Below are 27,238 nucleotides of genomic sequence, written 5' to 3'. Positions count from 1 at the left end.
TGAGTCCCATCCCCACCACACCCCTAGTGGATATTGATTAATCTCACCTGTTTCATTGTTGAAGCAGGTTTTGTGAAACTTCCCCATGTAGAACTCCAGCCCAATGATAGCAAACATCACAATGGCAAAGAAGAGTAGGAGCCCGATCTGCAGGAGAGGTACCATTGCCTTCATGATGGACTTGAGAACAACCTGCAAACCTGAACAAGAAGCAGAAAGCAATGTTAGCTATTTGGGGATATTTAGAAGGAAAAGAGAGATTGGAACTAGGGGAGTTGATCTATTTACAGGCAGTGACATTTTTAAATATTTTCACTCTTAAGTTTCATCCACACTCTTTCCACATTAATCTACATTTTTAAAAAATGACAACATGAAAATGTGTTTTAAATATGTAATTAATAGCAGTGTGGACTAGAAACAAGATCCGGTTCATATCTGTCACTTCAGAGGGCAGCCTGATCATCCAAGTCACTCTGTCCAATTCAAGCTATATTTCCACCATTCATTATTATGAGAATAAAATAAGCTGATTTGTGAAGATTTTGACAGAAGTAGGTGAAATTTGCAGGTGTAACAACCCTTCCAGAAGGCCAAACAACAGGCATACACATAAACATCCAGAGATTTGAGGGCTGGGGTCAGGTGGATTTTTAATTATTTAATTTTTGAAAAAAATTATGGGGGAAATTTGATGGAATTTGCAGCCATGGTCGCATGAACCCCACCAATCCTCAGAAAGGCAATTGCAGTGGTTGTCTCTCAAAGAGAGCCTGTAAAATTTTGGGATGGGGACAACAGGAATCACTTAACCTCTCCTAGTGTCTGGGGGCAATCAGTCTGAAAAATGCTGACATGTGAGCTAGGTTGCCCTCGGGAAGCAAACCTGTCAAACTGCAGCCAAATATGTCCAATCACAGTTTTCTGTGCTGGAAGTCTTGAAAACTGGTTTGTGTGAGGGGAGACATAATATTTTTTTCACAAAGTGAAGTGGAATTATCACCCACCAGCCCTAAACTAAAGGATTGGGGATAACACTATGCTCTAAACTAGTCTTTCACAACTTTTGGTCCCCAGATTATCTTGATCTCCAGTTCCCATCATCCCTGACCACTAGCCATTCTGTCTAGGAATGGTGGGAGCTGTAGTCCAGCAACATCTGGGCCCAAAGTTGAAAAAGGTTGCACAAGTAAATGCAAACTGGAGCTGAAAACAAGATATGAAGTTCTACTAAGAACAGACCCATTAAAATGAATGGGCCACAGTTAATTAAGTCCATCAATTTCAGTAAGTCTACTCTCAGCAGGGATAACATCTGGTGTAACCCATAACAATTAAAGTTATGGTGTAACCCATAACAATTAAAGTTATGGCTTTGGCTTAAGCTTTGTTTCAGACCGGTGGTTTGGCCCCCTTGATTCTGAGGGATAACTTTAAATCTCCATGGGAAGGGGAGATAGTGGAGGAAGTGCAGAAGTGCGGGTTGTCCTCCCTTTATATAGAGTCCATGACGTATAGCCACGCAAAGGCGGTGATCGCCCAAAGATTAAGGGATATTGCGAGACAGGAGGACATAGCTCGTGTGAAACCAGGGCTGTTTCTGGGGGAGCAGATGTACCGAGCTGCTCCAGCTCGCTACCTGGCGGATATCCACTACGTGGAATACCGCAGACTATTTACCGCGGCTAGGCTGAATGTTCTTGACTCGGCGGTTCTGAAGGGAAGATATGGAGGAGTCCCATATGACCAGAGATTATGCCATTGTGCGTTGGGTGAGATAGAATCCACAGAGCACATTTTACTGAGCTGTCCCTTCTACAAAGATTTAAGACAGTATCTTATAACCCCATACTTACCCCAGCTTAGTCCCCGACAAAGAGGAAAGCAGACAGCATATCTGCTAAATAAGTCTTCTAGGAAAACAACTTTGTCAGTGGCTAAATTCCTTTTCCTGGCACTTGATGTGGGTTATCTGTGAGAGGTTTAGTGCTGTGGCCCTACCTTATTCATGTACCCCTATGATGTTTTAGTTCATAATTCTGTATTGTGTTTTATTTCTGTGTTTTATTTCTGACTATCGGTCAAATAAAGGAAATTGATTGATTGATTAATGTAGATATTGGAGCACAAGGGGTTGCTGTCAACAGAAAGCAACTGGAAAGGCTGACATGGACCACCACTCTTCAAACTTTCCTGCTTTGGAGTGGCAGAGCTTGGAAAAGAGCTATGAGCCAGCAAGTGAAACTACTTTCATCTGCCGCTGAAGTGCTATGATTGGAGATACCTGGTAAAATATTCCCCTCTTGATTAAAAGCTATATGTGTCCATCAAAACAAACTACCCCCACCCCTTAACTCCCCACTTGAGCTGCACCAGAGCATATCCAGTACAGGAACTTGGTTTTGCTTTTAACTGCAGCAACAACAAAAATGTCTACAGAAATTTTATTTGGTGAACAAGTCGACAGAGCAACAAGGGGCTTCATAGGGATTGCCAAACCAACTCAGGAGGCTTTGTTAACATTCCAATCTGAGTTGGGCAAGTAAAAAACAAAAAAATGAAACACCTGAGGTGTCTTCTTTCAACCAAATGCCTCAGATATCATATAGATCTGTTGCACTCCTCTAGCATTTAAAAATGTATCTTATTACAAATATACATTTTTTTAAATGCATTTTATCCTAAAATATGCAGTTTAAACACAACCTTGGTATACTTTTTTCAGCTGAAAACTGTATCACATAATCGAGAGAAGTGCAAATTCTGAGGGGTGTATGCACTATATAATGGTGTGTGTACTATAATCCATACACAAGTCCAGAATCTGGTACATCTGATTCAGAATTCACAGAATCAAATTCCTTAAGCACCCCTGATTTGTAGCTAGGAAAGAATACAGGGACTCAGACTTAAGCATCATTAAGTTGCTGTGGTTTTAATTCAAAGAACATCACATTACAATAGGACCCACTGAATCTCTGGCTCAGATTTTAATTCAGTTCATGCATAGGCGGGGAGACAAGGGTTTGGTAGGAGGCTGGATTCATCACACCCTTGAGAGCAGGTGTTACCTAAAATGACAAGTAGTGGCTTTTTGTGGATTCAGGCAGGGGACTGTTTTAACCTAGGTCCTTTTGCATCAATGCCCTTGCTGGACCAGGCCAAAGGGGGCCCAACTAGTCCAGCATCCTCTTCTCACAGTAGTCAAGCAGATCCCCCATTGGGAAGCCCACAAAAAGGACCTGAGCAGAATAGAACTCTGTCTACTGGTGATTTCCAACAACTGGTATTCAGAGGCATCCTGCCTCCATCAGTGAAGGTAGAACAGCCTTATCCTCAATGGAAAAGCATCTTCTCTAGTACTGAGTGACATCCTACCCCGTAAAAACAGAGCAAGGCTTCAAAATAGACCAGGAGCCAGGGAACGGCTCAAGGCAAATACAGCTGATGTGAAGCATAAAGCTGCCACAGGGACAAATGAAATCGAGGCTCCCTTCCCATCCTCTGAGCACGCAACTAGTTCTGCAGACCACAATCCCCATTTCCCCACTAATCAACAATTATATGATTATCAGCAATTTAAGAGGGGGGAACATGGGCTAAGTCAAGGTCAGAGGCCCCTTTTTCAGCCCAAAGGCCACATTCCCTTTTAGGCAGCCTTCTGGGGGAGGGTCGTCACATGACAGTAGTAGGTGGAGTCAAAGGCAAAAGTAGGTGGAGCAAAGATAAATTCCACACATTCAAGATAGAGTCATTAATAGAGCCCAAGGATACGTCTCAGTCAAGCCAAAAAATTAAAATAAAGGAGGAAGCAAAGCAAGGGTGGTGAGGGTTCTGGCTTTAGAAAAGAAGGTGTGGCCCAGCGGAGTTCTGAGGGCCAGAGAGAGAGGGGTCTGGAGGCCATATTGGGTTCCAGGACTGAGGTCCCGGACCCGTGCAATAAGTTATGTTTGTTCCTCCCCATTTCATTGATTCCTTTTGCTTGCCTATCCCTTGCACAGAACCATCCCCAGACACACAAAGGGGAGACACAAACCTGCGGAGCTGTCACTCAACTCCCATGCCCTTCACCAAACAAAAAAAGACACTTTAAATTAAAGCACAGGAGATAAGAGATGAAGCCAAGGAGACGGCAGAGTCAGATAATTTTATGCAGACATTGCAGAATGAAACAAAGCTGCCTTCACAGCCAGCGGATAGGAGCTCCTTGGCTGCAAGGACCCCATTCGCGTGCCAGGAAACATTGATGAGACGCTCAGGCTATAAAAACTCCAGGCACAGGCTTGAAATCCATAGGAACAATTTAGCACTGAGCAAACTCTTTTCAACTTGACTTAAGCCATCATACATTTAAAGCACTGTGATACCACTTTAAACAATCATGGCTCCCCCAAAGCATGCTGGGAGGTGTAAGTTGTTAAGGGTGCTAAGAGTTAGGAACATCCCCCCATTCCCCTCACAGAGCTACAAATCCCAGAGTTCTCTGTGAAGAGGGGTCAACTGTTAAACTACTGTGGGAATTGTAGCTCTGTGTGGAGGATAGAGGTCTCCAACAACTCTCAACACCCTCAACAAGCTACTGCTCCCATAATTATTTGGTATTATATTGATGGAAGTTGCAGTTCAGCAATGTCTGGAGGGCCAGACATAAGCCCCAGTAAGCAAAGTTGATGGCTTGGGATGATGGGAGTTGTAGTTCAGCAGAATCTGGAGGACTAAAGATTCCCTAGCTCTTGGCAAAAGTCAGGGCTGAGAAAGCCTTTTTTGGCTCAAGGGCTGCACCCCCTTCTGAGCAACCTTGAGTGGGACACACCCTGGTGGGGAGCCAGAGGCAAAAGTTGGACATGGAAGTCATATTGTACTCACTTGGGATTCCTGATACAAGCTTCAGCGGCCTCAGTACTCGGACAGCTCTCAACGTCCGCAAGTCAAACTGAGCCCCAGCAGTAGCCAGAATCCTAATGGGAGAAGGAGAGAGAAAGAAAGAAATTGTGTTAAGATGAGAGTTTTCAGGGCTCTGAATAAAAGCCCTAAACCACTGGAGCCGACTGGCTCACTAAAGCTGCATGCACAAAGCAGTTTATTCTGTCTTCCTGATGTTTCCCTAACTGTTAATTTCTGCTTCCACACAATGCAAAAGCCACCTTCAGAACTCTAGTGGAATATAATGGAAGTTCAGCACTCATTTCCACGTTAATCGTTTCCAGGAAAAAAAATCCACTGGCAACCCCATAAACCCCAAAAGATTATGGGAATAAAGTGACAAAATAAAGCTGGAATCCAAGCTTTATGAGGAGTGGTTGAAGGAGCCGGGTATGTTTAGCCTGGAAACGAGGAGACTGAGAGGAGATGTGATAGCCGTCTTCCAATGTCTCAAGGACTTTCACATGGAAGACGGAGCATGTGTGTTTTACCCTGCTCTGGAGGTTAGGACTCAAACCAATGGCTTCAATTACAAGAAAGGAGATTCCAACTAAACATCAGGAAATAATTTCCGACAGAAAGAGCTGGCTCAAATTTTAATTCAGCTCATGCGTAGGTGGGGAAACAAGGGTTTGGGAGAAGTCTGGACCGATCAAACTCTTGAGAGCAGGTGTTGGAGAGGTTATGATTCTATGAAAATTTGGGGTGGTGGGATGGCATACAGTTCTTTCCTGCTGTTTTCATGGGGGAATCATGGGGGAACAGAAGGGTGAGGGAATAGCAACATTTCCCAATGGCATTGGTTGTTGCATCACAAATCCCCCCTCCCAACATGTGAATGAAATTGAATGCAACATTCCACTGTTTCAGACAAAAAGTTGCATCACAAATCCCCCCTCCCAACATGTGAATGAAATTGAATGCAACATTCCACTATTTCAGTCAAAAGTCCATAATGCAACAGACACTGCAGTGTGAAAGGAGAGTTAGAAAACAGGACAAAAGCACTAGCATTATACTGTAATCAGGAAAACTAATGCAATATTCCTTATATATATAAACACCTTAAGCCAGGCCCCAGTTTTGGAACCTTTGCTCATCCATCATTTCAGAGGCAGCCTGGTATCACTTTGGTGAGGCCAAAGACTGCTACTCAGTCCCCAACTAATAATTGTTCTGCATTACTGAGAACGCTACTTCAAGGGTAGGAAAACTGGTTGCCCACCACTAAAGGCCTGATTCCAGCATTATGCAGAATGGACCTATTGATAGGATAATATCTGCCCTCTCCAGAAGAACACAGTGATTGGTTGGGTATGTAAGTGGTGAGCAATCTCTTAGGTTAAGGTTACCAGATGTCCCTGTTTCCCAGGGACAGTCCCCAGATTTACAAATCAGTCCCCATACAAAATCAATTGAAGTTGAAAAGTGTCCCCAGGTTCATTGAAAAAAATCTGGTAACCTTACCTTAGGTGTCCTGGTCCCAAGCTATATAGGGCTTTGCTCACCAGCATCAACACCTTGCTCACCAACATCAGTAGCTAACTAGAAACCAGTGCAAGTATTTCAGCAGCAGTATAATAAGATGCCAATATTCCTCCCCATGTTCATGCATGTTTCAGTGTGTGTGTGTTTCTCAAATATCTGACTTGTAGAGGCCAAAAGAGGAGAGTTGAACTCCACAGAATGAAAATTCCAGAAAGTGGTGGGAGGGGAAACCGTGATGTACCCAGCAGGTAGGTGCCAGAAAATAGGGAAAATTCCTGGTAAATATAGACCAGGGTCACCAACCCAATGCCCAAGGACACAGTGGCACCCATGAAGTCTTCCAGTGATGCTCCTAGGAAAAAAGGAGGGGCCAATTGTGTGCAGGGCCAGAAGTAAAAATGGGCAGGTCAATAAATGTAAATGTTATCTTTGCACTATAAGATTTCTACGCACATACACACCCCACTCTACCCACCATCCAAGCAAGGAAGAAACTTTATCAGAGTTCAAGGACACATCCCGCCAGGCAAAAACACACAAGGATGATGTGAAGCAGGGCTGGTAAAGCTGGGAATCAGTGTGTCTGGGGAAAATTCTGAGGGCCACATTTGGCCCACAGGCCTGAAGTTCCTAACCCCTACTTTTGAACTTGAATAGAAGAGGTGAGCAGCCAAGCCCCTTGGAGCGTGACACCCATCCGCAGCTGAGATGCTCAGTGTTTAGTTTTCCACTGGGATCAAATGTACACCATAAATGGAAGCAATTATATTTAGCGGGGGTGGGGAGGAACCTGGAGAGAATGAATAGGAAAGCGTGAGCTGCCAAAACACGAGCCCAAGCCACTGAAAGTCATTTGAACCAGTAACGATCACACTCTGACAGACATCTCATTCTGAGATTCTCACGCCAGCTCACTTGCTCACTTTCCTCCCTGCTTTTAATTGCTCATTTATAAAACATCGGTTGCCTGGCAGAAGCAAACACTTCACTGGAAAAGTTAATCATCAGATATTCTCACCAATGACAGAATTGGTCTCTGGTGGCTTTTGAGATGAAGTTGTGCTGTTCTCTGCCAGGGACCCAAACTTAGGAGCCAGTGAAGGAGGCTGATCAGCTCTCAAAGTTTAGATTTAACAGACACAACTACAGAGACGCAAGAGCGAAATGGGGAAGGGCCATAGTTCAGTGGGAGAGCATCTGCTTGGCATGCAGAAAGTCTCAGGGGGCAGGAGAAAGACTTGTCTGAAAACCTGGGAAACTGTTGCTATTAAATGTGAGCAATATTGAGCTGGATAGACCAATGGTTTGATACAGTATGAAGCATCTTACTATGTTTGAGGGACCATAGCTAATGGTAGAGCATGTGCCTTGCATGCAGAAGGTCCCTGGTGTCTTCAGGTAGGGCTGGGAGGGTATACTTTCTGAAACCCTGGAGAACAGCTGCCAATCAATATGGACAATGCAGACAATGCTGAGCAAGAGGAGCCAATGGGTCTGAATCAGTTTAAGGCAGATTCTTATGTTCCCTGAAACATGTTTGCAGCCAGATGTCACAGCCACAGAGTCCAACTTTTCATCTTCAAAATACAAGGCTGTGGACTTGGTGGAAGAATCAGACAGCATGAGAAAATATGGTCATTATGGTCTGCATTGCCTTAGCAGCCCTAATCCAGGAGGGGGCCATTCTGTCAACACCTCTCTAGTCTGAAGAGGTCTCATTGCCATCTTCTGAGGACTTCAGTTGAGAAGCTCCAATGGAACAATTGTTTTCCCCTATATGGTGGGAGCCTATGGCTGCTGAATCAGGCAATGCCCCCTCTCCCCCTGGGGGGCAGAGCTGCAGCCTTATTTAATGCTTGGTTGCTCATCCTGGGGTTATCTGTTGCTGAAGCACCCTTCTAAAGTGTCTCAACATGGAGCTGTCCATCCTGAATGCTACACCCTGTCTTGACCAGAACACTCCATTAGAGCCATCACCTGGAGCAGAATATTGGCTTCCTCACAGCTTGAAGTGGGAAGCTACTCAGTACACCAGAAAATGATGAAGTCAGCCCTGAATAATATTGGCCAGTGTTCATACCAATGCCTCCTAAGTCACCTGTGGAATGTCTCAGTAAATATTCCCTTCAAAGTTCACAATCCATGAGAGACACTCTGTTCTTCATGCTCAGATCCTGTGTGCATTAGCTCATTGGAAACAGGAGCTCTCTACTGTCCGCACTGAAAGGTAGAAACACTCCAGGGTTTCAGACTGGGGGCAGTTCTTTCTGGGGATGTTGGAGATGGAAGCCAGGATCTCCTACATGCAAAGAAAGTGCTCAGCCACTGATTGGAAAAATGAGAAACTGATAGAAACAACAATGAGAGGACAATCTAGCCATACTTTATGGTAAAGAGAACACAACTTAAATGCAATTTTGGTGCTTTTTTTAAAGGTGCAGAATGGATCGACAAACATAGGGAGCTGCCTTATACCAAGTCCTACCACTGGTATATTGAAATCAATATTGCCTACACTGACTGGAAGTTGATCTCTGGGGTTTCAGAAAGGGGACATTCCCAGCCCCCAGCCCAGAGATGCTGGAGATTGAATCTGGGATCTTCTGCATGCAAAGAAAATGCTCTGCCAGTAACCTTCACCCCCCCCTCCCCCTGCAGAAAAAGAATAGTGCAAAGCAGGAAGTTGCCTTAAACTAAATCAGATCTTTGGACCATCTATCTCAGTACTGCCTGCACTGATCTGCAGCTGATCCAGATTTCAGATTGGGGAAATTCCCAGCCCTGCCTGGAAAACCTGGGGGCTGAATTAGGCACCTCTGCCTACAAAGCAAATGCTCTACCTCTAAGCCCTTCCCAAACGAGAATGCATGCAATCACTGACAAGGAACAGGAATTGGCTGATCTGCCATTAGCCTCATCCACCTTACCTTTAAATGAAATGAGAGTAAGCACTTCTCTCTTTTTTTGGAAAACATTTTGCAGATTATTACCGGGAGCTAATGCCATTACTCCTGCCAGACTGCATAACAAGAGGCAGCTCCTTCACAGCTAGCTCTCACTGGGATGCCGCTCTGAACTCCTTCACGGGAAAAATAATGCCAGTCCCCAAGGGAGAAGGGAGCAGTAATTAACCAAAAGGGCTTCTGCTAACTCAGTAAAATTCACATTCGAGCGCTGCCTTTCATTGGAGCATGCTTCCTTCTCCCCTACCCACCCCCCAGTGATCCCATTGGAGCCTCTCTTTCAAGAAGCGAACATAGCTAGAGAACATACACACACACACACACACACACACCAGATGAAGAAGCATGGAAGAGATCAAAGGAGCCAAATGACAAGAATGCTTGGAGGGGAGCAAATGTAAGAAAGAACTAACCACTAAGAAGCCACTGAGGATTAAACAAGAAGACAACTAGGGAATGGAAAGGGTGGGAATCCAAAGCCTGTGCCAGCATCTGAAATACTTGGATAGTGCCATGGCCCCAATGCCATAGCAGGGCCCACTGCTGAATCAAACTCCTACCTGGCTTAAAGAAAAGAATATATCTAGGGCCCTGAGGAGACACCATTGGGTCCAGGTGAAGCAGGGGGAGAGCTTGCCCATAGACAAAGCAGACAGGTCAGGTCCAGGCTTCCCAGAAGGGTTTCCACTTGCTCGCCCAGTCCAAAACACAATCCCATTTGCTAGGCACAGGGGGGAATGCAGCTTGTTGGATCAACGTTTTAGCTTGCCCAGCCTTGCCTGCCACCTGTGGTGTCCTCTATCCTTGGCCTATTTTTTATGACGCACCAATCTGAGGAATAAAGATTTAGATATTCAGTTCTGCAACCTGAGTTGCTTCCTTCGTGCAGTAAAAGCCAAGATACATAGCCTGCTGAGCACTTGGATCAAGCTGCCACTTCATTTTATTTATCTTTATTGCATTTGGGTCTGCGAATCAAGCCTTACAAGGAACAGCTGAAGGAGTTGGATATGTTTAGCCTGGGCAAGAGAAGACTTCATATGACAGCTATCTTCAAATATCTTAAGGTTTGCTGTCACATGGAAGAAGGAGCAAGATGGAGCTGCTCAAGAGAGTAGGACCTGAACGAATGAATTCAAATGGGGGGGGGGGAGATTCCCACTAAACATTAGGAAGAATTTTCTGTCAGTAAGAGGCTCGGCAGTGGAACAGACTATTTCCAAGGAGTGCTCCAGAGGGGCTCTTTTTCCAGTGCCCTCTCAAGGCTGGAGCTGTCTCTGTGGACCAGTCTCTGACATCACAGGGGAAATCAGCCCACCTCTACATATGCTGCTGACTAATCAGGGCCATGTACAGAATCATACATCAACAGAAGTATAGTGTCCAGATCAAGGAAAGTAATAGTACTGCTCTATTCTGCCATGGTCAGACCACACCTGTAATAACTGTGTCCAATTCTGGGCACAGCAGTTTAAGAAGGATGTTGACAAGCTGAAACATGTGCAGAGGAGGGCAACCAAGATGATCAAGGGTCTGGAAATCAAGCCTTATGAGGAACAGTTGAAGGAGCAGGGTATATTTAGCCTAGGAAAAAAGACACTGAGAGGAGATATGACAGCCATCTTCAAATATCTCAAGGGTTATCACATGAAATATGAAGAAAGCTTGTTTTCTCCTGCTCTGGAGGGTAGACCTGAACCAATGACTTCAAGAAAGGGGATTCCAGCTAAAGATCAGGAAGAACTTTCTGACAGTAAGAGCTGTTTGACAGTGGAATGGTCTCCCTTAGGAGGTGGTAGACTCTCCTTCCTTGGAAGTTTTTAAGCAGAGGTTGGATGGATGCTTTAGCTGAGATTCCTGCATTGCAGGGGGTTGGACTAAATGACCCTTGGGTCCCTTCCAACTCTGCAAGTCTATGATTCTACTGCCTCCAACCATAGAGGCAGAACATAGTCATCATGGCTAGTAGCCACTGATAGCCTTCTCCTTCATGAATTTGTCTGGTTTCCCTTGAAATGCCACCCAAGCTAGCAGCCATCCCTGCCTGATGTAAGACCAAATTCCAAAAATTAACAATGCCACTGTATATCTCTCCTGATTTCCCACCATTTAACTCTTAGGTTCTAGTACTCTAGAAAGGGAAAAAACCCTTTCTCAGTACTCTACAGCCTGCATAATTCTATAAATATCTACTATGTCCCCCTTTTTCCAGGCTGGATGGAACCCTGGACAGTACCCAGCAGTATCTTGTGTTTTACTATTCTGCATCATCTTGTTGAATTATTTTGGTTTCTGATAATTAAGCTGCCTGGATAGCTCAGTTGGTTAGAGTGTGGTGCTGCTAACACCTAGGCTGCATGTTTAATTCCCACTTGGGACAGGTGTATATTCCTGCCTTGCCGGGGGTTGGACTAGAGGATCTTCAGGGTGCCTTCCAACTCTACAATTCTATGATTTCAGCATTCACTGCCCATGCACTTCCAGATGCTGACTTTATTGCAGGAGTGGGAAGCCTTTGGCCCTCCAGATGTTGCTGAGCTACAATCTGCCCCCAGATGAACTGACCCAGACCCTGTGATCATCGCCTGAGGCCCTTCTTCATGCACTCCCTCCATGAGAGGTCTGGAGGGTGACAACACAAGAACAGGTCTTTTCTGTGGCAGCTCCCCATTTGTGGAATGTTCTCCCCTGGGCAGCCTTGGCTGGTGCCTTCTCGTTCTCCCTGGTCTTCTTGTTCTCCCCTGGGCAGCCTTGGCTGGTGCCTTCATTACATATCTTTAGGTGTCAGGTAAAAACATTCCTCTATAATTAGGTGTTGGGCTGATTAAACAATCCATGGCCTTTTAACTGTGTTTGTGTGAAGGGTTTATTGGTTCATACTTGTTCTTGTTTTATAATGTATTTTGTGTTTTCATTTTGTATTTTTATGTTGTGAACTGCCCTATGATCTACAGATGAAGGATGGTATACAACTGAATTAACAACAACAACAACAACAACAACAATTCTGGGCACCACAGTTCAAGAAGGACACTGACAAACTGGAACGTGTCCAGAGGAGGGCAACCAAAATGGTCAAAGGCCTGGAAACGATGCCTTATGAGGAACGGCTAAGGGAGCTGGGCATGTTTAGCCTGGAGAAGAGGAGGTTAAGGGGTGATATGATCGCCATGTTCAAATATATAAAAGGATGTCACAAAGAGGAGGGAGAAAGGTTGTTTTCTGCTGCTCCAGAGAAGCGGACACAGAGCAATGGTTCCAAACTACAAGAAAAAAGATTCCACCTAAACATTAGGAGGAACTTCCTGACAGTGAGAGCTGTTCGACAGTGGAATTTGCTGCCAAGGAGTGTGGTGGAGTCTCCTTCTTTGGAGGTCTTTAAGCAGAAGCTTGACGACCATATGTCAGGAGTACTCTGATGGTGTTTCCTGCTTGGCAGGGGGTTGGACTCGATGGCCCTTGTGGTCTCTTCCAACTCTATGATTCTATGATTCTATGATTCTAACAACAACAACAACAACAACAACAACAACAACAACAACAACTCCTATCATTCCTGGCGATTGGGAATTGTAGTCCAACAACATCTAAAGAGCCAAACTAAATATTAGCTTTATTATATATTTGGCTAACTAAATATCAACTTTTAAAAAGTGTTTGTTAATTTCAACATCTGTGTTCTAAATCACTTCCAGACTCATCACTTCCCTTGGTTGTAGACTCTCAATGAACAAAGATTGTCTTTGGGTTTGGTTTTGTAGCCTAGAGTGTTTTCAAAACTTAAACAGGCCGATACCCCAATTGACTGAGCTACAGTAAAAGCCCTTTACACTCTCAGATTCAGTTTCTTATTTCCAAAAATTGCTTCAGTCAGGCAAAATTACCTCTTGGTTACTCTTGGTGGGTAACTGAAGGTTTTAGAGACAGCCTGCATTCTAATTTACCAGTTGCTTTGGTTTGTGCGAATTGACATAGGAAGATGAATACCAATTTGCAGCAAAGCTACTTCAGCAAATGTATTGTAGCCATCCTGAATGGGCTCCACAGAGAGCTGTGCTGAAAAAACTGTACCTCATTCTGTGTTCATTTCCACATTGAAAAGCACCACCAATTTTCTACACTTGTGGCAAACTTATTTGTATTCTTGCACGTTCAGCACTGTTCTTCACAATGCCATTTTCCTTATTTCTTCTCTGCCCTAACTCTATTCAGCTTCATTTGCCCAAAGACTCTTTCAGTCTGGTTGTCTGCATTTACCCACAAGGTTTTTTTCACCCACAAAGTCTTCTGTCACAATGCAACACAATATCAATAGTAGGATTTAACATTTGCATAGCCTTTTCAAAGATCCAAAGTACAAGCATTCATCCAAGGTTGTGACACCTTTTAACTTTGTACACTGGACTACTTTCTACTATATGGCCACCTCTATCATCCACCCAAGAAGCACTATCAGTTTGAGGACACATTCTAGCTCAGTAAACAACACTTTGGAGAATATCTAAAGATGAGAACAACCCAAAAAGTGATTTTGATGTTCGTGGACGCCGAAAAAGCTTTCGATAATGTATCCTAGAGCTATATGAAAAAACCATAGAAATTACAGGTTTGGGGAAGACGTTCAGTACAGTTGTACCTCGGGTTAAGAACTTAATTTGTTCCAGAGGTCCATTCCTAACCTGAAACTGTCCTTAACCTGAGGTTCCACTTTAGCTAATGGGGCCGCCGCGCCAACGCAGCGCGATTTCTGTTCTCATTCTGAAGCAAAGTTCTTAACCCGAGGTACTATTTCTGGGTTAGCAGAGTCTGTAACCTGAAGCATCTGTAACCTGAAGCGTCTGTAACCCGAGGTACCACTGTACTGGCATAGAGACACTATGTCAAAATCAGAGAGCGAAATTGATTATAAATAATGAAATAACAGAAGGTTTTAAAATAATGAAAGGAACTAGGAAAGGTTGCCCACGGTCACCTCTATTGTTTATTATGGTGGTAGAATCACTGGCAATCGCAATAAGAAAGACCCAGAAATAAAAGGAACAGTACTGGGTAGCAAATCTTACAAAATAAAGGCCTTCGTGGATGATCTTATAACAACTACCGAAAACTCAGCTGAAAGTTTACCAAAAATTTATGAATTTGGGAAGGTGGGGGGATTTAAAATAACTATAAATAAAACCAAACTGTTGGCAAAAAATATGGAAGCACAAGAGAAAGAAGAATTGCAAATAATTTCGGGTCTGACAATAGTTAACAAGGTCAAATACTTGGGAATCTGGCTCACAATTAAAAACAGTAATTTATTCAGCGATAATGATACAAAGATATGGAAGGAAATGAAAATGGATTTAGAAATATGGAACAGGCTGAACCTGTCACTTTGGGGGAGAGTATCCACAATAAAAATGAATGTGCCCCCAAAGATGATGTTCATGTTTCACATGATCCCGGTGATAGGGGGGATGGGATGCTTCAAGACATGGCAGAAAGACTTATCGAGGTTTATCTGGCAATGCAAAACCTAGAATTAAACACAATAGCCAGTAAAGACAGAGGGGGATTTGCACTGCCAGACCAGAAACTTTATTACGAATCGGCTTGCTTATGTTGGCTAGAAGAATGGATAACATAGCAGAACTCAGATTTACTAGATTTGGAAGGTTTAGATAATCGCTTTGGGTGGCGTGCCTACCTGGGATGTGAAAAAGTTAAAATTCATAGAGGCTTCCTGAATCATATAAGGAAGCCACTATATAAGATATATGAGAAGTATAAAGATTTATTGGAACAAAACAAAAACAAAAAAACCTGGTGGCTATCCCCTCTGCCATTGCAGTGAAAAGAAAAAATATGGAAACAAACTAGGCCACGTACAAAGACCTATTAGAAGAAGAAAATAAAAAAATTCCTTCCAGTAGCACCTTAAAGACCAACTGAGTTAGTTCTAGGTATGAGCTTTCGTGTGCATGCACACTTCTTCAGATACACTGAAACAGAAGTCACCGGACCTTTCTATATAGTGAGAAGGTGGGGAGGGGTATTACTCAGAAGGGTGGTGGGAATGGGTGATTGGCAGATAGCTGCGATGAGCCTGTTGACGACTCTTAACGACTGCAATAGGTCTAACAGGAAAAATAGCAATAGGTCTAACAGGAAAAAGCATGGCCCCACAGTATGCCAACATCTTCATGGCGGATTTAGAACAACGTTTCCTAAACTCCTACCCACTCAAACCTCTCTTGTACCTGCGATACATTGATGATATTTTTATCATATGGACACATGGTCAACAGACCCTGGACACCTTCCACCAGAAATTCAATGATTTTCACCCCACCATCAACCTAACAATGAATCAATCTATGCAAGAAATACATTTTTTGGACACTACTATAAAAATACAGGATGGGCGCATAGACACCACCTTATACCGTAAACCAACTGACCGACAAACATATCTACATGCCTCTAGCTACCATCCCAAACATACCAAACAGTCTATTGTATATAGCCAGGCACTACGTTACAGCCGCATCTGCTCCAATTCTACAGACAGAGACTCTCACCTAAGAGATCTACAGCAAACCTTTTTAGAACTAAAATACCCAGCAGATGAAGTTAGACAACAGATCAACAGAGCCAGACTGATACCCAGAGAGAACTTGCTGCAAGACAGACCCAAAAAAGAAAATAACAGAACACCTCTAGTCATCACATACAGCTCCCAAGTTAAAACAGTACAACGCATCATCAGAGATCTACAACCTCTCCTGGACAATGACAGTTCTCTTTCTCAAGCTCTGGGAGGAAGACCTTTCATTGCCTACAGACAGCCACCCAGTCTTAAACAACTCCTAACCCACAATAATACTACAACCAGACCTAACACGGACACTGGCACCAGAGCCTGCAATAAACCCAGATGCCAACTTTGCTGCCACATACACCCGGACAACACCATTACTGGCCCCAACAACATCACACATACCATCTCGGGACTATTTAATTGCTCATCGTCTAACATTGTGTATGCCATAAAATGCCAACAGTGTCCTTCAGCTCTCTATATTGGACAAACAGGCCAGACCTTACGCCAAAGAATAAATGGACATAAATCCGACATCAGGAACCACAAGACAGAAAAACCAGTAGGAGAACACTTCAATCTCCCAGGACATTCTATACAAGATCTCAAAGTAGCTGTTCTATTACAAAGGAATTTCAGAAATAGACTGGAAAGAGAAGCTGCTGAATTGCAACTTATCACCAAACTTAAAACTATGGAGAGACCTGGTTTGAATAAAGACATTGGATTCTTATCTCATTATACATGACAAAGCCATTTTTCACCTTCTCACCCCTTGCTTTTTCCTGTTAGACCTATTGCAGTCGTTAAGAGTCGTCAACAGGCTCATCGCAGCTATCTGCCAATCACCCATTCCCACCACCCTTCTGAGTAATACCCCTCCCCACCTTCTCACTATATAGAAAGGTCCGGTGACTTCTGTTTCAGTGTATCTGAAGAAGTGTGCATGCACACGAAAGCTCATACCTAGAACTAACTCAGTTGGTCTTTAAGGTGCTACTGGAAGGAATTTTTTTATTTTGTTTTGACCATGGCAGACCAACACGGCTACCTATCTGTAACTATTAGAAGAAGATAATCAATTGAAAGTGAAAAAATTCGAAGAAATCAGACATAACCTAACAGACTGGCTACAATGTTACCAATTAAATGAGGTTTTTAAGACAGACAGGAAAAAAAGTTTTGCAACAGAAGAATCAAAATTGGATAAAGAATTAATACAAAATAAGAGTAATATCTAGAATGTACAAGCTTCTTTTAGAGTGGGAGGTGAAAGATGAAGAGACGAAAGAAGTAATGATTAAGTGGGCAAAATTTTTTGGTAAGAATATCCAGTTGTCAGCATGGGAAAAATTACGGAATAATGGAAATTTATGGCCTGTTATACACTAAAGGAAAATTTCTTGAAGATGTTATATATGTGGTATATAACTCCAAGCAAACTGGCCTCCAAGGAATGCACTGTCCTCTGCTGCTACTATGTTGGCTTCTGATGGTCCCATTGCTGCCTCTAAAGTGGCCTCTTTGCAAACAAAAGGCACTGCTGGTCTCCTCCCACCCTTGTTCCTGATGTTGATTGTTATTCCCCACTTGTTTCTGGTGTAAATCTTGCCTCGCCCCAGGCCAGGGGTAAGTGCCATATTGTGGTTTATCTCAGGTGCCAAAATATCTTGGACCCATCCTGTTCTTGGATGTTCTTGGATCAATCTTTGTCACTGGAGGGCCCCCATGGCTTGGATGCACAGCTTATATCCACCAGGAGCTGTGCATTCAGTATTGTAGGCCTGATTCTGTGGTACTCCTTCCTGGCTGAGATCAAACAGGCCCACTCCCTGTTGAGCTATAAAGACTTTGTGAAGACCACCATTATCATCATCATCATCATCATTTCAGGCATTTTAAGTAAATTTTCAGATTTATGGTTAATTTTAACTGATTTTATCTCAATTATATGTTTTGTGATTTTCACTTAGGGTGGTAATCTGTGTTAGTTCTACTCGGAGCTCAGAGTAGACACACTGAAATCAATGGACAAGGCTAACCCACTGCCTAGCATGTTCATATGCCCACTGAAGACTTTTGTTGTTTAGGAAGGCTTTCTCTGAGGTATTACCTAATCATTTATGGGAAATTAATTTGATATCTGATTAAATCATTTCACCCTCTTTAGAGCTTTCATAGACAGGTTTTTTTAGAGATTTATAAATTGCTTGGTTATAATAAAATTTCAAAGAAGTTTGCAAAATAGAATTAAACAATAAAACCATCAGTTTAAAAAAGAAATCAGTTATAAACAACAACTTTAAATGTTTTTTTAAAAAATCTTAATCAATGATAAGCTTAAAAGCAGATTAAAACACATGTCAACATTCTGCATGTCTAGAGAGGCTTGGCAAAACTTTAGCAGACTCCAAAAAGAGCACAATGAAGGTGTTTGCCTGTTGTTGAGAGGCTGAGAGTTCCACAATAAAAGAACAAGCTCTTAGCAATGCAGAACGTGTGGCACTTGTAGCAGTGTGAGTTCCACAGAGAGAAGGAAGTCGAGTGGGCATATAGGGTGTAAGGTGATCTCTTGTTCTAGAGTGTGTTGAATTCATTTTATTGTTCTTAGAGCTTCTCTTTCTCTTCTTTATCTCTGTTTTTATCATGTACGCTGCTTCATTGCCTCTATGATGTGAGGTGAGGCGGCCTATGAATTTGTTTAACAACGTCTTCAGCTCATTAATGATTCATTGTCATGAAGAATTTTAAAAAAATGCAAACTGATGTGGAAATGTGGAGCATTTAAGATTAGAATAATGAGAAATGGAGATAAACTGAGATTGGCAGATTCGCCCACCCCTAATCACGAACATCAGTTGCTTCCCAGCTCCACCTACCAATCTTTCCAGATGAAGTACAGTGGTACCTCAGGCTACATACGCTTCAGGTTACATACGCTTCAGGTTACAGACTCTGCTAACCCAGAAATAATGCTTCAGGTTAAGTACTTTGCTTCAGGATGAGAACAGAAATCGTGCTCTGGAGGGGCGGCAGCAGCAGGAGGCCCCATTAGCTAAAGTGGTGCTTCAGGTTAAGTACAGTTTCAGGTTAAGTACGGACCTCCGGAACGAATTAAGTACTTAACCTGAGGTACCACTGAATGCCATCTGCATGCACCCTTTCCATGTACACACCACTTTAAAAAGCGAGCTAGCAAACCATGGCTATGTTACAGTTAAATACCTGCTGTTGGTGCATCCCAGGAAAGCAAAAAGCAGACATTCAAATTTGCTTTCTCAGTGGGAACTGTTGAGAGATTTGCCTGTGAAGAGATCTTCCCATTCTGTAGATTTTAACACACAACTGCTGAACCTGCTCTCAGAGGATGGCATTTGTTCTGCAGCAAAACTGTGATGACCAACAGAATCACTGAAGCAGGCAAGCCCACATGTTTGCTACAGTATTTTGTATTCTGTTCCCCCAAGATCAGAGATAAAAAACGTACAACAACCATTCATCTCACTCTGATGTGGTGGAATGGGGGGGGGGGAGTCTTCCACCCAACACGTTTCCTTCAGCATAAAGAAACTCTGCAGAAGTATAAAGATGGGGGTTGTTGTTATTTTAGAGACACAGGGTGCCTCCATTGTTTACAGGCCAAATTCAGTCATATACGGTACCGGAAACATAGTTTTGTGCAATTAATGTGAATTAAAATGCTCTGTTGCCCTAGTGCAACAAACCCACTTTTTAAAAGAAACTGATGTATTTGTGGTGAGGAAAATGATGGGGAAACGCACTGAAAAAGTGTGGGGTGAACAAAATGACTAATGGGAAGACACAGAACCACCATGCAAGCAAACTGGGTCAATTCAGCTTTCTGCCATGTAAGCTCCACACACAAACAAATCAGAACAAATGCTTAATAAAGAACATGCACAGTCCAATTGCTATGTAAATTTAACATAAGCAAATTCTGGTAGAAAACAATTTCTAGAGTCCACACGCACAAGCGCTCAAGCATGTGGAGCAAGGGTTTTCAAACATTTTAGGCCCTGGGGGACTTTTCTCCCTCCACCCCCAAATTAGCCTCCCACAGGCACAGAAAGATAAAGTGTGCACTCACACACTTCACTTTTTGAAGTGCCAAAAGTTAAATTGGGTAAAATTAATCATGAGTCTTGAAATGTATATAAAGCTGAAAAGTGTTTGAGGAAAGAGCATCACTCTTCCCACTTCCTCCTTCAGTTCTGTGTACTCATCACTGCATGACCAAGGGAGGCAGTGGATGGAGATAGTTCAGAGACCCATCCAGCGCCATATGAATATCTTAAGGGTACCACTGCACCTACAGACATCCTGATATGTGTGTGGTGTATTCACCAGCTATCAGCCATCAAAAACTATTTGAGCAATCATCTGCCAGCCATTCATTCCTATGCATATTTTAACTCAATGTATGCCTCTCTAAACATAAGGTAAAGGGACCCCTGACCATTAGGTCCAGTCACGGACGACTCTGGGGTTGTGGCGCTCATCTCGCTTTATTGGCCAAGGAAGCCGGCATACAGCTTCCGGGTCATGTGGCCAGCATGACTAAGCCACTTCTGGCGAACCAGAGCAGCGTACGGAAACACCGTTTACCTTCCTGCCGGAGCGGTACCTATTTATGTACTTGCACTTTGACGTGCTTTTAAACTGCTAGGTTGGCAGGAGAAGGGACCAAACAACGGGAGCTCACCCCGTCACAGGGCTTCGAACTGCCGACCTTCTGATCGGCAAGTCCTAGGCTCTGTGGTTTAACCCACAGCGCCACCCACGTGCCTCTCTAGACATAGTCCATCCCAAACTACACAGGGTTGTTTAATGCATTTTGGTGCAATCTGAAGGATAATTATGTTCCAATCCATATATCAGACAATACACAAATGATGTCACTTTGCTAAAAAAAAATGCATACCACACAAAATATACTGGTGTAAGAACAGGGACCATCAGAGGCCCCTTGGTGTAGGCAAGATCAAACATGGAGCTGGTCCTGGAGAGAGGAAATGCAAGCAAGCAGGCAGCAGTGGGGAAGTAACAGTGAGCAAACCAAACATGCTTTTTAGCCGATGGCATTCGCTTCCTGAAAAACCATTGAGCCATCCCACCAAGCTGAAGGTCCAGTGATAGCAATGTAATCACCAGTGTTATCCTTGGCAAAATAGAAGAAAAAGAAAGAAAGCATCCCCAAAACATCCTTCACCAAACCAGTGCCCTCCCAATATTTCGGGTGACAAATTCCCATTGTGGCTGGCTTGGGGGCAGTGATGGGGACTTGTAGGCTTGATGAAGGGTGCCAGAAAGTTTTGCTTCATTTGTTTATTCACTTGTGTGGGTTTTAGTGGTTACTTTTGCTTTAAGCTCAGCACTTCCAGAGTGTATAGAAATGAAAGCAAAATCTCAGCTTTCCAGCAGTGAACTCCATGGTAAAATAGCAGCAGCAGGTCAAAACCTACTACATACTCATCCTTTCCAGACTTTCTGCAGTAATCTCTTCCAGGCTATTAGGAATGAGCTAACCCTGTTGTAAGGTAACTGAGAGCTGCCAGGAAGAAGGCTGTCTGGATACTTGGAATGCTGCAAGACACACACACACACACACACACACACACACACACACACACTTGCATTTCCTCTCTCCAGGGCCAGCCCCACATTTCAGCCCTGCTTGCCCAAAGAGGCTACTGATGGTTCCTTTTCTTACATCCGTGAATTTTGTATGCACGTATGCAATCAATCCAGTCAAAGGCCAGGTGCTGAATCATAACAGCCAAGTTCAGACCAATGCAGGCTTCCAATGGATTTGGTTTAGACAGTCCCAGATCACTCCAAGCTGAGGAGCAATTACCTGGAGCAATGTAGGAATGTCAGAAGGTGGGTTGGCAGGGGCAGGGGGGAGGAGAGGCAGGCAGCCTCAACTGGTGAACAGAAGGATCAGTTCTGGTCTCTGCAGGGATCTGCTTCATGATCCCCATAGGTGAAGTATGATCTCCATTGGTGAAGTAGCCCCCCAACAGAACTGAATGAAGTTCCTCCTTCAGCCCTCACCCCCTCCCAAATGCATGTATTTTAAAGGTTTAAAACCCTGGTTAAGAATGAAGGGAAGAGATATATGGGTTGGGTTGGGGATGAGCCAAAGTATCAGATCAGGCCATGCAGAGCCCTATTTTGTATACATTCTTCCAACAAAATACAGATATTTGTAAATTGTTATGAGTTTGTGGGTGCCAGGCTTTTATAACCCCTGGAGCCAGTAAGTGTTAGCATGTAATCATTGCCTGGGGTGTTAAGCTGAGTGCTAAAAAGGTAAAGGGACCCCTCACCATTAGGTGCAGTCGTGGCCGACCCTGGAGTTGCGGCACTCATCTGGCTTTATTGGCCGAGGGAGCCAGCGTACAGCTTCCAGGTCATGTGGCCAGCATGACTAAGCCGCTTCTGGCGAACCAGAGCAGCACATGGAAATGCTGTTTACCTTTCCTATTTATCTACTTGCACTTTGACGTGCTTTCGAACTGCTAGGTTGGCAGGAGCTGGGACCGAGCAATGGAAGCTCACCCCGTCGTGGGGATTTGAACCGCCAACCTTCTGATCGGCAAATCCTAGGCTCAGTGGTTTAACCCACAGCGCCACCCTGCTAGACACTTCTAATCACTGGATTCAGCAAGTGTTGCCCCATTTCCTTGTTTGGGGTTCAGAAAAGGTCGACCAAAAGTGATCAAGGTATTGGAGCAACTTCCCCATCAGCGAATGTTACCACATTAGGGATTTAGTTAGTTTAGAGATGGGGGGGGGTAGTGATAGAGTTATATAAAATTATTCATGATGAGAAAGTGGATAAGGAAAAGTTTTCTAGGAATCAGAGCAGAACCTTGGAATAGTCAGGATAGTGACCATTTCCCACTGGGATTCTGTTTCCAGCCCCTCTCGTACCCTGCCCCATTTTGCCCTTCCACATCCCACCCTCTTTTGGGTCCAAAAGGATCTGTGCATTGGTGATCATGCATCAATGGGACGTGCCTAAAATGATCATGGCCTGTATGGACTTTGCTAACACAAGAGGTAATGATGGCCACCAACCAGGATGGCTTTCAAAGAAGATTAGGCAAATTTGGGAATGATAAAGTTCTCAATGGCTAATAGCCATGATTACTGTCAGAGGGTGGATGTCTCTCAATGCCAGTTGCTGGGAATCACACTCAGGTCCTGCTTGTGGACTTCCCATTGTGGCATGTGAGAAGAGAATGCTGGACTAGATGGACCTTCCGTCCTGATCCCCTTAAAGGGGAAGAGATCATTGGGGAACTTCATCCCAACTCTCACCAAAAACAGAGACTTTCAAGCATGATCCAAGGCTAACTGGAGATCCCTGCAGAACAGAGCATGGCTTTTGGAAATGGTACATTCCTAAGAGCATGAAGTGTACGCCTGGAGCAAGGTGGAGGAACATCTCATTTCCACAGCAAGCAATTCTGACATTTGCTTTGTCATTTTGCTTTCCTCTCATTTTTCATTATCACAGAGATTTCTCCCTTCTGGTAACCCTTGGAAACAGCTGAAAAGGAGGAAGAAACCATCTCTCTCCAACATGCTCACACACGGAGGACACGGCCTGAACAATGTGGCCTGCTGGTGCTGTTCCATTGTGGCTCCACTGTGATCTCAGTTGGGGTGTTCTGGAGAAAACTGCTCCTTTGGTTGAAATGTCATGGACAAAGCAGGTGAAAATGTATCACCTTGGTAGAAATGACTAATATATATCTATATGGCTTGGGCCCAGGCTACCTCCTTGGGTGTTGAGATCCATGGCTTAGCACCCACTCTAGGTTCCATCAACATCAGGAGCTTAGTTGATGGTGACACAAGAGAGGGTCTTTTTCTGTGGCTGCTCCCAGATTGTTGAATTCCCTCCCACAATAGGTTAGACTGGCTCCTTCTTTGCTATCCTTCCACAGGCAGTTTCCCACCTTCCTCTGCAGACAGGCTTTTGACAGCTAAGGTGCAGTTGATGCTGAGCACTAACTGGGCTGCTATCTGGGCAAGATGTCTTTTAATTGCTGGTTCTAAATGTGTTCAGATACACTTTAATCACTGTTTTCCTCTAGTTTGTTTTTCTATATTTTATAATTGATGTTTTTAAATGTTGTAAGCCACCTTGAATCACAACTTGGGTGGCCTATAAATACATTAACCAACAGCAACAACACAGCAGCCCTCAATGTATTGTGCAGAAATTCTGGACAGACCAAAGAAAATACTTCTTCATACACAGCACATAGTTAAACTATGGAACTCGCTACCACAAGATGTGGTGATGACTACTGAGTTCAAAGACCAGACAAATTAATGGAGAATAAGGCTATCAATGCCAACTAGCCATAATGACGATATATCACCTTCTGCAGTAGAGGCAGCACCTGCCATTACCCCTGAATCCAGCAGCAATCTGGACACAAAATCAGAGGCTGCAAGAGGCACCAGCAAAAGAGTTGGATCAAGTTCAGGGCTCTGAGCCAGCTGCTGGAGGTCAGAGGGCTACTACACTTGAGGCTGCCAGACAGAAGTCCCATGAAGAACATCCCAGACCACCAGTCTGTAGGGCCACAGGCCAAACACTTGTGGCTACCTTTCCCTGAGGAACCAGATGCCTCCCACTGTATTTCACTGGTCCAGCAGAGCAGGGAGCGCAACAGTAGGGAGGCAATAGAATTGAGGAGGAGTGCCTGTCTTCAGGCCAGAGGGCTGGCTCTTCAAGGCCCTGAAGTTCTCCACCAGCAGCTGGAACCTAGAAAAAGTAGTCTAGAGACAGAGGCTGGAAGGGCTTCAGTTTGCTCCCACGTGTTGACTGAGGAAGTGCTTACTGGGAGCTTTCTGTGGTCCTGCAACTTCTGACCAGCCTTGCCCCAATGGGCACCAGCCCACTGCCAAGATGTCCCTGCATCATTTTATAGAGCCAAGACAGCTCTGATGCCCAGGGCCTTAGAGAGGCATGCCTATTCTACCATGCCTAAGTGATAAGCAGCTGGAGAAATCTCATCCTGCTCAGTCAACTTTACTGGGGGAATTAGCATAGTAGTGTTGAAACTGACTGGCACTGGCTCTCCAGATTCAGACAGTTTCACAGCAGGTGGCACTGTGGGTTAAATCACAGAGCCTAGGGCTTGCCAATCAGAAGGTCGGCAGTTCGAATCCCCGTGATGGGGTGAGCTCCCGTTGCTTGGCCCCAGCTCCTGCCAACCTAGCAGTTTGAAAGCACGAAGTCCAAGTAGATAAATAGGTACCACTCTGGCGGGAAGGTAAACGGCGTTTCCATGAGCAGCTCTGATTCGCCAGAAGTGGCTTAGTCATGCTGGCCACATGACCTGGAAGCTGTACGCCGGCTCCCTCGGCCAATAAAGCGAGATGAGTGCCGCAACCCCAGAGTCATCCGCGACTGGACCTAATGGTCAGGGGTCCCTTTGCCTTTACCTTTACCTAGAGATGCTGGGGACTGAAGCTGGGACCTCTTACATGCAAAGCAGATGTTCTCCTGCCATGGCCTCTCCTCCTCCAAAGGAAGTGGAGTCCTGGATGTCAAATTCAGAAGCAAGCCTAGATTCCATCCATCCAGTTTTGTTATTCTGGCAGCCTCAACAATTGCAAGCCAATTTATTTAATTGGCTTCCCACCATTGTGGCTTGAAGAAAGTCAACAATGAGGTATCATCTTCCATAATGTTTTTGCAGGTTGTTTCCTATGACGGATCTCTCTCAACCACGGAGAAGAGGGTTGGTTGCTCCAGGCAACTGATAACCTCGCAAATTTAAAATCTGGTCTGTTATTGGATTAGCACCAGAAATACATGCATTCGGAAATAAAAGGATCACTGACCTGTCTGTAATTATATTAGAAAGGTAATTATATGCTCTTTCCCCAGACTTTTGCGCTCTTCTCTCTGCAGACTAAAGTTTCCAGATGACAGTCTCTAGCAATGAAGGAGCCTCTTGCACAAAACGAGTGGATGTGTACACAAGCAAACAACAGATATGAATTTAAGGGAAATTCAGTATGGAACTTAAAAGAAGAAAGAGATCTTCTAATTGTTAAGACTCCAACTCCCATCAGACCCACCCAGTGTGGGCAATAGTCAGGGATGATGGGAGTTGCAGTCCAGCAACATCTGGAGGGCCAAAAGTTCCCCATACCCATATTAGTTGAAAGTCTTTCGGCTTCTTCTCACATAAGCAACAGAGCAGAACAGGGGTGAGGCATTGAAGGCCAAGGGGCCAAATGCAGCTCTCTAGGCATCTCTAGCTCACACTCAGAACTTTTGCCAGACCATTCCACTTGCAGGCTCTGGTTCACACCCAGAGAGCTTTTGCCTGGCTGGAATGTGTCCTTAAATCTGATCAGGCCTTTTGCTTGCCTGGGTGAAGGATAGAGAGGGGTGTGCAAGTGGGCACAGAAGCTAGTTTTCTGTGCAAAAGCAAATTTTACATTCATTGCTCCATCCACTTCCATCTCTGTCTCCACCCACTCCTGCCATGTGGCTCTCCGAAGCCTGCACTGAAGGAAATGAAGCACTCAGGCTGAAAAGGCATCCTCACCCCTAAACAACATAACCTTTTTCTGTCATAGGACAGTGTGGTGGACCCAGTAAAGTGATTCAAAGTAGGGAAAGGCTTTGCATGCACACTGACTGGACTGCAATATGAGGGGAGCCAGGAACCAGAAGCAGTGAGGCAAAAACACATCATGACTAAAGGATAAAGGTGGAGTCAAGAAGGGCGCTTCCTATGTTATTTATGAATAACTGTAAAAGAGGGTTGTGTATAAATTATTATATATGCATTGTATGGAAAACTATGCCCTCTTTTGGTGCTGCATTCCTCTGGGGAAAAGGACCTCAGAACAGCAGAATATTCCTAGCACAAAGCTTTCACTTTGGAAACAAGGCCAGTTAAATTACAACTTTGAAATCTGGGGAGAAATTCAGAAGAGTTGAATTTTGGAAGCATCCTTAGGTAGCATGCTGAAAATGGGTGGCCCATTTAATCCCCTCTGGGTCCCCAAAACAGGGAGAGGAGAGCAACATAATCATGAACCATTTATCTAGGACCAATGGTGCAAATTCCATTTCAAGATAGGACAGGCTGTCCCAATCGAGATAAGAAAATGCAGATTTACAGATGTTGCATTGATTGTTTAACAAATCCTTCCACATCCCCTGTGACTATTGTTCAAGGCAATTAATTATCATTGGAGGCAGTTAATT

At 44.1% G+C, this 27,238-nt stretch overlaps 2 protein-coding genes across 11 annotated transcripts in view; one reads left to right on the top strand and one right to left on the bottom strand.

The window, feature by feature from the left end:
- Positions 1-27,238, top strand: part of SLC31A2 (solute carrier family 31 member 2) — an 833,895-nt gene that overhangs the window by 507,449 nt on the left and 299,208 nt on the right. The window lies entirely within an intron of this gene.
- The window catches only part of CACNA1B (calcium voltage-gated channel subunit alpha1 B), a 327,842-nt gene that overhangs the window by 211,453 nt on the left and 89,151 nt on the right, over positions 1-27,238 (bottom strand). For all 9 annotated transcript variants that reach the window (XM_081847405.1, XM_081847407.1, XM_081847400.1 and 6 more), the window contains exons 4-5: positions 4,867-4,958; positions 48-200 (exon numbers count right to left, since the gene is read on the bottom strand). In XM_081847405.1, the coding sequence (XP_081703531.1) occupies positions 48-200; positions 4,867-4,958 (245 nt within the window). The remainder of the gene's footprint in view (positions 1-47; positions 201-4,866; positions 4,959-27,238) is intronic.

Source organism: Podarcis erhardii (genome assembly GCF_964252035.2).
Source record: "Podarcis erhardii genome assembly, chromosome: Z".
Lineage (NCBI taxonomy): Eukaryota > Metazoa > Chordata > Lepidosauria > Squamata > Lacertidae > Podarcis > Podarcis erhardii.
Note: the sequence above shows the minus strand (reverse complement) of the source record. Positions and strands in the feature narration are given on the sequence as shown.